This window comes from Sciurus vulgaris (genome assembly GCF_902686455.1).
Source record: "Sciurus vulgaris genome assembly, chromosome: 9".
Classification (NCBI taxonomy): Eukaryota; Metazoa; Chordata; class Mammalia; order Rodentia; family Sciuridae; genus Sciurus; species Sciurus vulgaris.
In genome coordinates, this window is record NC_136469.1 from 8827992 (window position 1) to 8842559 (window position 14568).

The window sequence follows — 14568 nt, forward strand, 5'->3', positions numbered from 1 at the left end:
TAGTCATCTCCCTTAGAGTCTGGCCTGTGACATTCTCATGGAGTCAGATCTGTCAGCCCATCACATTCCCACAAGTAGCTTTAGGTTAAATTTTTTTGTTCTAACGATACTGAGGATTGAACCCAGGGCTCCACATGGAGCCACGTCCCCATCCCGCTGTGAGGCAGCCGCCCTAGCCGCTGGCACTACAGGAGGGTGTCCCGTTGCCCCCGTCAGGGTCGAATGTTTTTGACAGGGACCTAGGTGCTCTGTGCCTCTCAGTGTATCACCTCAGGAGACAGGCGGTGTCAGTGAGGGAAACGGTGAGGGGGTCAGAGCTGATGATGGGGTCATTTGGTTATGGTGACGTCTAGTGGGGGGCCTTCACTGTAGGCACCTTTCTCCCTTTGTGACTGAGAACTGGTCTTCAGTGACTCTCTGAAACTCTGTTCCCCTTTACTCTTTTTTTAATCTTCCTCTGATAATTTTGCCTGAGTCAGTTATCATGCTTACTATAAGATGGTGATTTTTGAATTCATGCTCTTTCTTTTATGTTAACTAGTTAGCATTCTTCTGCAAAGCAGTTTCCTCTCCGCTGCGTTTTTTCTGTTTGTGCTTTGATTTTTTAGTGCGGGGCTGGGCTCTGGGGTGCACTCCTGCCCATTCCTGCCAGTTTTCATTCTGAGGCACACAGCGTCTTAGTTCCGGCCAGGGTGGGACCTCTCAGGATGGCTTCTGTGAGCAGAACTTTCCTTCTGTTCAGCACCGTCCTGCGTCGCGGCTCCGCAAGGTGGGCTCTTACCTGTGTGCGTGTGAGTATATTCTTTTTATTGTGATGAAACATCCTTAACCTACATTTTACGTTCTAACCTTTTTAAAGGTACAGTTCCTTCTTATCTTTTAAAGATAGTCTTCCCTGGTTTTACTCTTGGCTGGCTTCTCTTACTGCTTTGAGAACTTGTCCAACACATCTTAGAGTCTTCCCGAGGTTTTCAGTCATCAGCTGTATGCTCAGGCCTCCCTGGTGTCCATGCCCGAGTCTAGAACTGTAGAACCCGTCGCTGTCAAATTCTCCAGTTGTGTGTCATATTCCGTAGGCATCCCACTTGTCTCCCAAACAACAACAAAACTTTTTAAAGGAAAACCTGACCAAACCTGTTTCCTATGTATGTTTTCCCCGCCTCTCGTCTCTTTATTTTTCTTTTTTTGTCAGACCTCCTCATCGTCTAGGGATCCTGTGTTGGTTATGTTGTTTGGATGCCTTAGGAAAACCTGGCAACTTGAGACTGCCACCCTGCAGCTTGTCACGGGGTCCTTCAGTCCTTTCCTGTCCGTTCCTGCCACCATGCATCATCCCTCCATAGGATTCGTGTGGCAGCCTCTCGGCTCCAGGTCGTTCTCTCGCTGGCTTTACTTTCATGACTGTGCTTTCCCCTCTTTTCCTTTCTTTCTCCCTAGCAAATAAGAGAATTTACTATGATAAATCTAAGAAGCAGCAATTGCTTTCAGGCTTCAAAGACTGACTTTTCTTTTTTCGATCCTGGTCACTGATCTGCTTTCCTCCGCGCTGGCAGCGTTTTCAGTCTTGCTTTCTCTGCGGGACAGCAGGGGTGGTCCTTGGCAGTTGCAGGGTTTTGTTACTTTCGGGGAAGTGATCCGGAAGGAAAGGATGCCCTCCCTCTTCTTTCTACATCGTAAGTCCATTTCCCTGTGCTCCTTAGCGTGGCCAGTGGTTCCTGACCTCTACCTCAGGATGATGCTCAGCCTCTGTCTCTTGAGGAGTTGGGACTTTGCACATCCTCACTGTGAGCTCCTCTCAGCTTTGAGGTTCGTGCCTGTGAACACCAGGCGTGCGCGCTGCTTCCTGGGCCTGCGTGTGTCTTTTCACACTGCTCATCTGCCAAACTCTTCATTCTTCAGGCAGCAAATCCAATTCAGATGTTAATCTTGCAGAAAGCACTTTGACAGCTTTCATGCCTGTTTACCTCGGGAAAATCACTCTTCTTTTTTACCTTTGTACTGTGTACATATCAATTTTTTATTTACATCTTTTTTTTAACTCCTATTGAATCATAACTAATTTGTTTAAAAAATGTATTCACTGGGGTGATTAGGTCTCCTTGGTCCCTTTTGAACAAGGCATAGTATAAATTTATTTTTAAAATTAAGCTTCGCTGTGTATCTCATTGTGGTAGACTAATTCAGATCAACCTTCCTGCTGAGGACAGCTAGAAAAGCAGATTTTTACAGAGCTCTGTGAAGGCAGAGGAGCTCCTCAGTAAGAACCATGTGGTCGGAAACCAAGAGAAGTAAGGTGGAGATTTGGGTCTCTGTTTCCCTTAGAGACATTTGTCAATTCCAGAAGCAGCAATAAAAAGCTAAAAGATATTTTTAGGAAACGTATGGGACTAGGCTTACAAAAATTGGAGTGCAGAAACCAGAGACAAACCTCTAGCAAACCTTCCAGGCTTTGGGAGCTGTGAAGGGCTACATCCTAGAAATTAGAGTGAGAAAAAGACCTGCATTCAATAGGATCAGCTTCGAAGATTTTAGTTCCTTATTTGATCAACTTGATCTTGCCTCTAGCTGTCTGGCTGCAGTAAACACAATCATTTCTGGAGAAAAAATAGCATCCCAGGCTTCAGATTTTCAGTAGTTCCATCTGCCCCACCCCCCAAAATAATCACATATTACAAGACAAGGTGTTGTGATAGGAAAAGGCAAAAAAACAAAAACAAAACAAAATAACAGAAAATAGAAACAACCCATAGGGATCCAGAAAACAGTTACCAAATACCCTTTATAGTAACTATTTTTTAAATGTTTTTACAAATAAAATCCAGAGTGTAGAATTCAGTAGAGAACTTGAAACCTTAAAAAAGAATGAAATAAAAATTCTAGAACAACAACAACAACAACAAAATACAATAGCCAGGTACAGTGGACAGTTTTAGCAGTAGAACAACACAGCTGAATGGAGAATTTCTGAACTGGAAGATGAATCAAAAGAAAAATCCAGCTGGGCACAGCATGGTGGTGTTTGCCTGCAGTCCTAGCTACTTTGGAAAGCTGGGGTGGGAGGATCATTTGAGCTCACAAATTTGACACCAGCCTGGGCAATCTCAAAAAATTAAAAAAAAAAAAAAAAAAAGAAAGAAGGAAAGAAAAAGGAAGAGGAGAATTCTAAGTAGAGCTTAGAACAACAGAAAACACAGAAAAGAATATAAGACTCAGGAGATACAACCAAAGGACTAACATGCATTTCATTGTATTCTCAGAGGAGGAGGAGAGAGAGAATAGGCAGAAGTGATATTTGAAGAGATCTGGCTGAGAGTTACCGAAACTGATGGAAGATAGCAAGGGACAAATTCAAGCCCTAAAAACTCCACAGAAGATAAATACAAAGAAGACCACATCAAGGCCATCGTTTTACATACTGAAAACAAGCCAGAGAAAATGGACAGTTTACTTTATAATTTTTAGTAGTAAGACAGCTAATTTTTCTCAGAAATAATGGTGAGGAGGAGACAATGGAATATCATTTATAGTTGTGAAAAGAAAAGAAGAATATTCTAGAATAAAGGTAAACGAGTTTTGGCACTCAACTAAACAGTTCCTTGTCCTCAGCTTTGTTTCACGACTCCTCTTTGCAGTAGATGGAGAGGGACAACTTTATATGTCACTAACTCATGCTCATTCGGAAAGTGGGCACAGTGCTCATGAATTGGGAATGGCTCTGTCAGCTTGGTTAGCAACAGGCCACTCAGCTCTGTGCAGGAGCTGGGAGCCGGAGAGTTTCCCATATTTAATGACTTTCACTCATAGGTAAAAGTTCCAAAATACACTGAAGTCTTTTTAAAATAAATTCTAACTTTGGCAGAACAAGAGTATTTCTAAGAATAAGTTCTTGAAAATGACTTAGGAATTTTGATAGGGTATTACATATAACAACAATACCCTTTGGTCGTGTGTAAATTAAATTTAAATATGTAGAAAATTTAAGTTTTTTCCTGACTTAGTCACTTAAGGAAGAAAGAAGGAAAAAAATGTAAAGTGGTTAGAATGTGACTCAGTCATAGACTTATTCCAACACTCTAAGAATTATGGACAGAAAAGAAAAGGGTAAAAAGAAACATGTTTTCTCCCTTCCACCAAGCCTTATATTTATGTTTAGCTGGGATCATAAAAGGACCAGTGATGGGTTAAGTGAAGGAAGGACATGGGAGGGAATTTCTTGCCAGAACAACAGGGTGTCAGTATTCTCCTGAGTGGCTCCTTCACTTTGCTCTTAAAAAGAAAACATTAAAAACTCACATGACAAAAAGTAACCAAATCATTGAATTGTACGGTTAAAATAGGTGAATTTTGTGTTGCATAAATTAAATAGTAAACAGGCTCCCAATAAACTGATAGAAAAATAAAGGTAAAATAAACCAAATGAAAACCGAGAAAGTTCATTGTCAGTAGGTCTGAAGGTCCTGAAGGAAAGGAAGCCTGGAGTTGAGGAGAACGTGAGGTGCTGTTGGAGGGCGAATGTGCAGGCAGAGGTGAACGGCAGAGCTGGCCTGAGTCTCACAGCCAAGCAGAGCGGGTCAGAGGCAAAAAGAAATGCCGAGATATCAAGATGGGCACTTTATGTATTTGGGGTTGGGTACCAGGGATTGAACTCAAGAGCACTTGACCGCTGAGCCACATCAGGGTCTCACTGAGTTGCTTAGGGCCTCGAAGTTGGTAAGGCTGGCTTTGAACTTCTGATCCTCCTGCCTCAGCCTCCCGAGCTGCTGGGATCACAGGCATGTGTCACTGCTCCTGGCTAAGATGGGCACTTCGTATTCACATCAGGTTAGGTGCCCAGAAACTATAAGAGCTCTCTGTTTGTATGCCTCCAATAATGCACCCATCAGGTACACAAGGCGCAAACTGACAGGCCTGGATGCACCTGTGGTCATGGTGGAGATTTTAACACATCTTTCTCACAGAGAAAGAGCAGAAGATCAGTAGGGTATAGGAAATGTGGGCACAATGAAGTCACTTGATTCACGTAAGTGAATTGCTGTGGCTAACACCTGCAGAGCAACCCTGGTGTCATGCCATACACAAAGCTAGTTCTAGAAGGACTGCAGATAAAAATGTGAAGAGCAAATAATCCAACTTCCAGACACTATCTCTGAGACTTTGATAGGGAAGGTTTAATAATAATGAAAGAACTGATTCATAAATCACACTACATTAAAGTGAATTTGGTGTGTGTTGGGGGGGGGAGCACTGGGGGAAGAGCTTGTTCCCATCAGAAGATGAACATCAGGGAGTTGACAGGCAGGCCGCAGAGTGTACGGAGACCCAGAGGGGTAGGACAGAGCCACGTGGTCCAGGGGGACTCACCCGACTCCTCCAGAGGCCAGTGAAGGGCCACGGAAATGCGTCCATTTCCCACCACGCTGACCCTCACCCATTGTCCCCACCCACTATCCCTCACCCACTCACCCTCATCCACTGTCCTTCAGCCACTGTCCTCACACAGTCCCCACCCTCTCACCCTCACCCACTGTCCCTCACCCGCTGTCCTCACACAGTCCCCACCCTCTCACCCTCACCCACTGTCCTTCACCTGCTGTCCTCACGCAGTCCCCACCCACTCACCCTCACCCACTGTCCTTCACCTGCTGTCCTCACGCAGTCCCCACCCACTCACCCTCACCCACTGTCCTTCACCTGCTGTCCTCACGCAGTCCCCACCCTCTCACCCTCACCCACTGTCCTTCACCTGCTGTCCTCACACAGTCCCCACCCACTCACCCTCACCCACTGTCCTTCACCTGCTGTCCTCACGCAGTCCCCACCCTCTCACCCTCACCCACTGTCCTTCACCTGCTGTCCTCACACAGTCCCCACCCTCTCACCCTCACCCACTGTCCTTCACCTGCTGTCCTCACGCAGTCCCCACCCACTCACCCTCACCCACTGTCCCTCACCTGCTGTCCTCACACAGTCCCCACCCACTCATCTTCACCCACTGTCCTTCACCTGCTGTCCTCACACAGTCCCCACCCACTCATCTTCACCCACTGTCCCTCACCCGCTGTCCCCACCTGCTGGCCCCACACACTGTCCCCATCCGCTCACCTTCACTCACTGTCCCTCACCTTTGTCCCTCACTCCAGCGTCCTCCAATCTGGTCTCCCTGTGGATGGTGTGGGTATTTCTAGAATGTCCTGAGAGGACCAGGCAGTGATCCTCTGGCTGGCTCCTTTCCCGCTGTGCTCCTGAGGTCCAACCGCCATGCTGTGCAGCTGCCTCTACTTTGGTCCTTTTCAACATGGCGTAAATTTTCATAGCCGTTAGCCCAGGCTGAGGTCCACCACAGAACTGAGCAGAGGACAGGCACTTCCAGGTACCCCTCCCAGGTGCAGACGACAGGGCTGGATCTGTTAGATGATGAGCCACACGGACACGTGGTCCCCTCAGGACGCAGCTGTGTCAGGCTTCACTCTTGGTAAGGTGGTACGTTTTCACAGGTGGGTGACACCCAGTGTGGCGGATGTGGAGCCAGGAGACCTTCAGCGTGGGACTGAGGGGGAGGGAGGCAGTCCGGCCACTGTGACACCTGGCCTTACTAACAGCACGGAGGAGCCCGCGCCCCATGGGCTCGTCTACAACTAAGACGCACCGGGTGGACATCTGTGTGTGTCCCCGCTCGTGGAAAGAAGGCATTTACAGCACATTCAGAGCTATGATTCCGAGCGGACCAAATGCCCCTGGATGGTAGAGGGGGTTGGACAACAGACCTTGGTATTCCTGGGATAGGACAGAGCAGGGTGGACAGCACTGTCCCCACAGTGAGTATCCCGAGTCCCCTGGGCTGGACGCTGGACGGCGCCTGCTCAGCTCTGCGGTGTGGACCCCTGGGTGTGGTGTGGTTCCAGTGGACCGAGGCCTCGGAGGGGCTGTCTGTGGCTGCCCCCTGCTGAGGCGCCCTCCACTCTAGTTGGACACACCTCTGGGGACAGGCCACACACGTCGTCTGGCATGAAAAAAAAAATAATAAAAGTTCAAAAGCCGGCAACGTCATCAGTGGTCCTGAAATCAGCCCCTGGGTTGCCTTTGGAAGAGGGAGGAGCAGGGTGGTGGGAAGGGAGCTTTTAGGTTGCTGGGAATCTCTGCCTGGTTGGTACTTAACCAGGTTAAATTTTTTACTTTTATGTTAGTTTTTTGTGAAGCGGAGGTGGGGGGTGGAACACAGGGCCTGGCCCACACCGGGCAACTGCTCTGCCCCGAGCTGCACCAGCCCTTGTGTGTCCTCTGGGTGACTCACTGAGGTGTTTGCTTAGGATCTGTGTGCTGTGTTCTGTTTTAATAGTTTTAAAAACTAAGAGCCTACACAGAGGTCCCATTATGAAAATGCACTTCATTACTGGCATGTGGTAAACATATAGTGATCGTCGGTTGAATTGGGAGTATCTGATAGCACACTCTGTACCCAGGGAAGGGACAGTGACGAGTGAGTAAGGATGGGTCTAGCTCACTGAAGACTGTGCGTGTTGCTGGGGCTGGACCCAGAGTATCACACGCGAGGCGAGCTCTCTGCCCTGAGCCACACTCCCAGCCCCTACTGAAGGCTTTGAGAAATGAAATTTCTGGCATAGAGGCAGGAGCTGCACTTCAATGCAAAGAAGAGGCATCCTGTCTGAAGGCCAGCACATCCAACACCTGGCGTGAGCTGACAAGGAACTACTCTCGTCTCAAGTGGTAAAACCATGGGTAGCTAGTTGGAGCAGGCTTCTCTGACAATTTGGTGATGGTGATGCTTCATTTGCTTCCATCTGGCAATACTGTTGTTTTTTACCTGCTTCAGCCGCCCTTTGGCTGTCAGCCCATAAAGGGTCATTCCCACCCGCACCGCGTGCTGCAGATGTAACGTAGGCGTTAGTAGGGAAACAAGATGTGGCTTCCCCAGGTGGAAACGGGCATAGATGCTTTGTGCATGTGGCCAGGTGACCTCCCAAGCAGCCTGGTCCCCCTCCATAACAACAGCGCTCTGTGCCCTTGCCCATCAGGACAGGGAGCACCTCAGTGACTGTGTAACAGTAGTTCTGAGACAGGTGGAGGCTGGCGCCCCAGGACAGGATGAGTCCCTTCTTCCTCTGAGCCAAGAGCTCAGACCTGCGGGTTTCCTCACTGCTGAGCTCCCTAGAGGTTTGGAGATGAGCCTCAGGGCATCCTGATTGATTTCATCCTCCTATCCCAGGACAGAAAAGGGAAGCACAACTTCTTGATGAGTTGGAAGGCCACCTGGTGGCTGCCTGCAGCTTCCGAGGCCTGTAAATGCCCCTGCTCCCCGTGGCTCTTCTCAGTCTGTGATTTTCTAACCACCACCTTGCTTTTTTCAAGCTCCTGGCCTTGGCTCACAATTCCTAGGCCAGAATGCTTTCGCTGTCTGCATCCTCATCCTGGGAAGGGCACGTCCCTGATGATCTCAGTCCTTATACCAGATGTCTCTTGTCACATGTTACCTGACAGTATCGGTTTCCATGTGTGCATTTCTTTTTGTGGAACTTATAAATTGGGTAGGGTCACGTATTAGATTACTTTGTCACCTCTGTGATACCTGGGAGTTTTGTGGGTAAATGCTCAACAGATATCTCATGATTCGTGTGTGTGTGCTCTTAGACTGTTTTTAATTGTAAAATATTTGTGATATCTTAGGGTTCTCTGTGCCTCTTTTAGACTATCAATTGTTATTAAATATAATGCCAGATTCTTTATTATAACACCTTTTAGTAATTCCACAACAATTCATTCTTTTTTTATTTTAGGTCTTATTTTTTTGAGGTTGGTATCAATTATTGTCTGTTGGTAACTCTGTTAGCCAGTTTAGTAATTAGCTTCCTCCATTCTACTTCAGCAAGAAGTTGAGAACTTTAAGAAGCTAAATCTCATTAGTAAAGAGCAGTTTGAAAACCTAACACCTGAACTTCCTTTTGAGCCAAACCAAGAAGTTCCTGTGGTGCCTTCACAGTCCAGGCAAGGTATGTATACCTGCGTTTGTGTCTGAATACTATTAAAGCAGTTCTAAATTGTTTTAAAAGATTGTTCCTTTTTTCTTTATTTGCAGAAAAAACATTAGATATTTGAGAAAAATGCTAGAATTATAATACTCAATTCGAAGAACTTCTAAACATTTTAGAGACTTATGAGAACAGACTGTGAATGGGGAAGCGGGCCTAGTTGTAAACATTGAAGGGTTTGAACCCCACTGTACTCCGCCTGCCTGAACGGACAGGCAGTCACAGAGGACCTGGGAGCCATTGTTACAATGTCTGATCACGCTCATAGCCTGACCCTTACTGACCCTTAGTGGGGAGAAGGCAGGCCTGGTCAGTTCTTAATGTATCTGAAGTGATTTCAAGATGGTTGGAAACATTTCTCAAAGATTTTCATTGAATGGCTGATCCTTTTGTTTTAGGGCCTTGGCTCTGTGGGAAATATAACTAGCCTTGGGAGATTTGTAAATTATATCTGACATTTCCAGGCAAGTGCAATTAAATTTTTTACAGCTTTCTTTACAACTTTAAAACATTTTGAAAATTTACAAAGAGTGAATTACATAACGAAGCCCTTGGTACCCAGTTCTTAGCGTCAACACCTAATCACCTTTTTTCTTTTGATTACTCACTGAGGTGTCTGTTTGTCTAATCTCCAGACGCCCCCTCTCCCTCCCTCTGGACTATTTGGAAGCATCCTCCCAAGCGTATCATCTGCATTGTTATCCTGAAGTATTTCTCTGTGTGTCTCCCCTCTCTTAACACCATTATCACGTCTAAACAGATGCAGTGCCTCTCTTGTCCCTGTTTTTGAGTGTCCTCGTCAGTGTGCACATGAGGTCCAAGCCCTGTAACAGCCTGACAGGCCCCTTCGTCTGCACAGTGGTGTATTTTCTTCCTACAATCCACTGTTCCTTGCAGTGTGTTACTGGGGAAACTGGATTGTGTTATGGCGTTTCTCACGCACCAGAATTTGCTGATATATCGCTGCCGTTTCCTCTAACCTGCTTCTGGTCCTGGATTTCTGTAACTGCTCGTTTGAGGTAGAGGCTTGATTAGCTCGAGACCCCGTGTCTCGCACGCATCTGACATGCCGATGCTATTTGTTAATTTAGCGATGGGGGTCTCACCGTGCTGCCCAGCTGGCCTCAGGCTCCTGGGCCTGAGCGACCCTCCTGCCCCGGCCCCCGAGCAGCTGGGACGGCAGGCCTGTGCCACCTCCCTGTGGTGCTTCTCTTTTGGTGTCTCTATTTTTTATCAATTTGATCTTTTCAAAGAGGTTTCCTCCTCCCAGACACTCGGGCCCTTCACTTGGGGCTGCTCCGCTCTTACAAGCTGTCAGTGCCCCCAGTTTCCTTCCAGAGCTTTCTGAAAGGTGAAGCCCATGGATTTAGAAAGTACTTCCATTTTCATTCAATTCCACATATATTTGATTAAAAAGTTTTTGACCCATCAGTTATTTAGAAGTATTTTTATTTTTTTTCTTAATTTGTGTGTTTTCCTAATACCTATTAAACATAGAAGTCTAAATTATTGACTTGAGACTCTTCTCATAAAAGCATTTAGTCCTATGTATTTCCTTTTTTAAAAAATATTCTTTTAGCTGTAGGCTGACACAGTACCTTTATTTTGTATATTTGTCTATACGGGGTGCTGAGGATGGAACCCAGTGCCTCACCTGTGCCAGGCAAGCGCTCACCACTGAGCCACAGCCCAGCCCTCTCCCTGGTAAATTTCTTTGCTCTGGAATGTCTGCGGCTAACCTAGCAGCTCAGCTTTCCCTTTGTGTGGCAATGTGTTGGATTTCTCCGTCCTCCTCTTACCCACCCTCATCCTTACATTTGAAGTGAGTTTGTTACAGGCAGCCTATAGTTGGGTCCTATTCTTAATTCAGTCTGACAATCTGCATCTAACTGGTGTTCAGACTATTTAATGTAATTAATAATAGGTTTGGATTTAGTTCTACCTTTTTTTCTATTTTTGATGCCAGAGATTGAACTCAAGGACACTCGACCCCTGAGCCCCATTCCCAGCCCTGTTTTGTATTTATGTAGAGACAGGGTCTCTCTGAGTTGCTTAGCGCCTTGCTGTTGCTGAGGCTGGCTTTGAACTCGCGATCCTCTGGCCTCTTAGTTCTACCTTTTTATTATGTATTTTCTCTGTTTTTTCCCTTCTGCTGCCTTCTTTGGGTTAGCTGTGATTTTTATTCATTCCATTTTGATTTATCTAATATGGGTCTGGACATACGTGCCTTGTCATGTGATATTTTTAGTGGATGTTCCAAGGATTGCAAGATACCTTAACTTTTCATAGTTCATGAATACCCCATGTTTTCCTATTTTACTGAGATGGCAGAAACCCTAACCCCCCCGGGGTCTCTTTATATGATATTCACCAGAAGTCTCACAGCTTCGCACATTGAAAACCCGTCGATGATGTCACATCTTTTGCTTTTAGCCATCCGGCCTGTCTTGGGAGCTGAGGAGAGAATGGCGGTCCTTGTGACTTGGGCTTGGCCACTTCTTGTCTCTTCCTGCGTCTGGGGCTCCTCCTGCTGCGGCGCCCCCGCTGGTGACTCCTTCCCGGCCATGTCCTATGTCACCCTCTCTTTTCCCTGGATGTGGAGTTCTGAGTTACCAGGTCTCCTTCAGCCCTTTGAAACTTGGCCCCTTCTGCTCGGCCTGCAGGTGTGTTTGCTTTGGGTTTTACAGGACTGGGGCTGAGGCCGGGCCTCACCATGCTGGGCTCCCCCAGGGTTGGGTGGAGACATCCAGTCCTCAGCCTGTCCCACCTCCGGTCTCCTCCTCTCCGTCCAGCTTCTCTCGAGGTATTTTGTCCTAGTGTAATGGGTCAGGATATGGATTTCTTAGGGTTTATCCAGGAGAGAGTCCTCTCAGTTTCTTGAACAGGATTGTTTTCAGCTATTATTTCTTCAAGAAAACTTCTGAAGACATTTAACAGTTTCCTGGCCTGCATTGTTTTCCTCTCCTGGGCCAGTGGTGCCATCCACAGCTTCCCCAGCCTCTGCCCGTCTCTTCTCCATTGTTTTTTCTCTGCTGTTGAGATTGGAAAGTTTCTTTCGATTCTGTTTTTGATCATTCATTTGAAGTTGTTTAATTATGATTGCCTTGGTGTGTTCTCTTCATGTTACTTACACGTTGGCTCATTGAGTTTTTTAGATCTGTTTTCTATTTCTGAATCACATTGGGAAAATTTTTAAATTATAAAATCAGGAATTCTTTTCTCCTTAAGGGTTTGAATTCCACATAAATCAGGTGTTTGGAGTTGTCTTGAATCTCACTGGTGCTTGTTATCTTTTTTTCCTTTTTAGTCCCTTCTCTATGTTTTCTTCTAGGTAATTTTTATTCCTGGGTCTTCAAGTTCATTAGTCCTTTCTTCTTCAGTGTCTGACTTATTTTTAATAATGTGGTTTTTATCTCAGCTGTTGCTTTTTCTTCTGTAGAGGTTTGATTGGGTTCTGTCTACACTGTCTTGCCCTCTTTTTAATGTTTTAAATGCTTGCACTTAACTGAGTACATGAAGTACAGTAATAACTTATTTTATAAGCAAATTCAAATCCAGTATTGGGTCCAAATTGCCTGACTGCTGTAGTTCAGCGGTCATCGAATTATCATCGGTGGGCCACACTGGCCTGCGGTGGCCACAGTGGCCACACCCTATTTTCGCATATGGCTGAAACTTTTCTTGCTGAAGGGGCAGTTGTTTCAACAGACACTCCATGACCCAAAGGCCCCCAGATATTTACTATCTGGCAGTTGCAGAGAAAGTTTGCTAAACGCTGCTCGCGTGGCCTTTTTATTGGGAAAGAACTTGAAGTGCCAGTCCTCCTGCGGCATTTTCTGTGATCAGCCCTCTGTGAACACTGGCAGCCTCACGATAAGTCGCCCATTCCTGCTGGAGTGGCGGTGCACCCCCGTCATCCCAGCACCTCGGGAGGCTGAGCAGAGGGTGACAAGTTCAAGGCCAGCCTCAGCAACTTAGTGAGTCCCTGTCTCAAAATTAAAAAAAAAAAAAAAAAAAAAATACAAAAGAGTGGGGGTGTGGCTTAGTGGTTAAGTGCCTCTGGGTTCAGTTCCCGGTGAGGGGTGGGGAGACAGGCAGGCCTGTCTCTAATAGCTGTGGGTACTGTGCACAAGGCTGACGTGGTCCAGTTACGAAGCTGTGCGATGATCTGATTTAGTAGTGATGAAATTTGAAAAATTTAAGTAGTAAAAATCATACTTCTTAGTCCAAAATCATAGTCTTTAGTCCAATGGGTCCTGAATTTAACATGTATCAGCTTCACCTAGAAAACCTGTAGACACAGATTAAAGGACGCTGGACCGAGATTCTGATTCTGAAAGTCAGGTGGAATCTAAGGACGTGCTGACAGGGCTAGTTGGGACCACACTTTAGATCACTTTTAGTCTCTGTACTGTCATTATCCTTGTACAAGCTTTTAGCAAAAATGTGAGGTCAACAGTCACAACTGAGGTGCCCTGAAGGCCTGTTTAATTTTGTGTTTTTTTGTAGCTTTTTTTTTGAGGGGGGTTACTGGGGATTGAACCCGGGGCTGCTCTACCACTGAACTGCATCTTCAGCCCTTTTTATTTTTTGTTGCCAAGACTGGCCTTGAACTTGCAATCCTCCTGCCTCATCTTCCCAAGGATGCATGTGCCACTGCGCCCAGCTGTAGCTTTTCAGAAGTATGATTTACACACTGTAAAAATCAAACCACGTTAAAACGTGTATCATTTGATGAGTTTCGTTAAATCTATGTAGTTGTGCATCAGCTCCACAGGCCAGCTTTAGGACAGTCCATCACGTTAAAAGGTTCTCTCCTGTTCACTTGCTGTCAGTCCCCACGCCCACCTTCAGCCACAGGCAGCTCGTTATCTGCTTTCTTTCTCTGTGGTTTTGCATTTCCCTGAAATGTGATATAAATGGAGTCATGATTTGTAGTTAAGTGTCTGACTTCTTATATGTTTGAGGTTCATACATGTCATTACATGTGTCAGTATATTGTTCCCTTTTATTGCTAGTCAGGTGCTATGGCCCAGGCCTGTAATCTCAGTGACTTGGGAGGCTAAGGCAGGAGGATCACAAGTTCAAGGCCAACCTCAGCAACTTAGTGAGACCCTGCCTCAAAACATGAAAAAGGTCTGGGGATGTAGCTCAGTGGTAGAGCGCCCCTGGGTTCAATCCCCAGTATCCACCCCTCAAAAAAATCCCAGTCAATTGTTGATGGACATTGGGATTTTTACCAGCATTGGCTATTATGAAAGATGCTACTATGAATATACATGTATAAGAGATGGCCTAGGATTTTGATTAAAAGGAGTTATAATATCTTGATAACGTTCACACATCAACCCCGACTTGTAGTTGATAAAAATGTTAATATATTCATATTCCCTAATTATAATGTCTATATTTCAAATGAAATGTCAGTATCTGCCATAAATATTTTGTGCTTGCAGTGAACTCTTTTTAATAATTTTGTCAGATATTATAAATCGATATATAATGTGCTATAAAAATTTTATAG

At 45.8% G+C, this 14568-nt stretch overlaps 1 protein-coding gene across 12 annotated transcripts in view; it reads left to right on the forward strand.

Annotated features, from left to right (window-relative positions):
* The window catches only part of LARP1B (La ribonucleoprotein 1B), a 105614-nt gene that overhangs the window by 75209 nt on the left and 15837 nt on the right, over nucleotides 1-14568 (forward strand). For 8 of the 12 annotated variants that reach the window (XR_013766176.1, XM_079153664.1, XM_079153665.1 and 5 more), the window contains 2 exons: nucleotides 609-791; nucleotides 8882-9005. Coding sequence is in view for 11 of the 12 variants with exons in the window: in XM_079153664.1 (XP_079009790.1) it covers nucleotides 609-791; nucleotides 8882-9005 (307 nt within the window). In the remaining variant the exon portion in view is untranslated. The remainder of the gene's footprint in view (nucleotides 1-608; nucleotides 792-8881; nucleotides 9006-14568) is intronic. The other 4 variants (XM_079153671.1, XM_079153673.1, XM_079153672.1 and 1 more) reach the window with 1 other exon arrangement.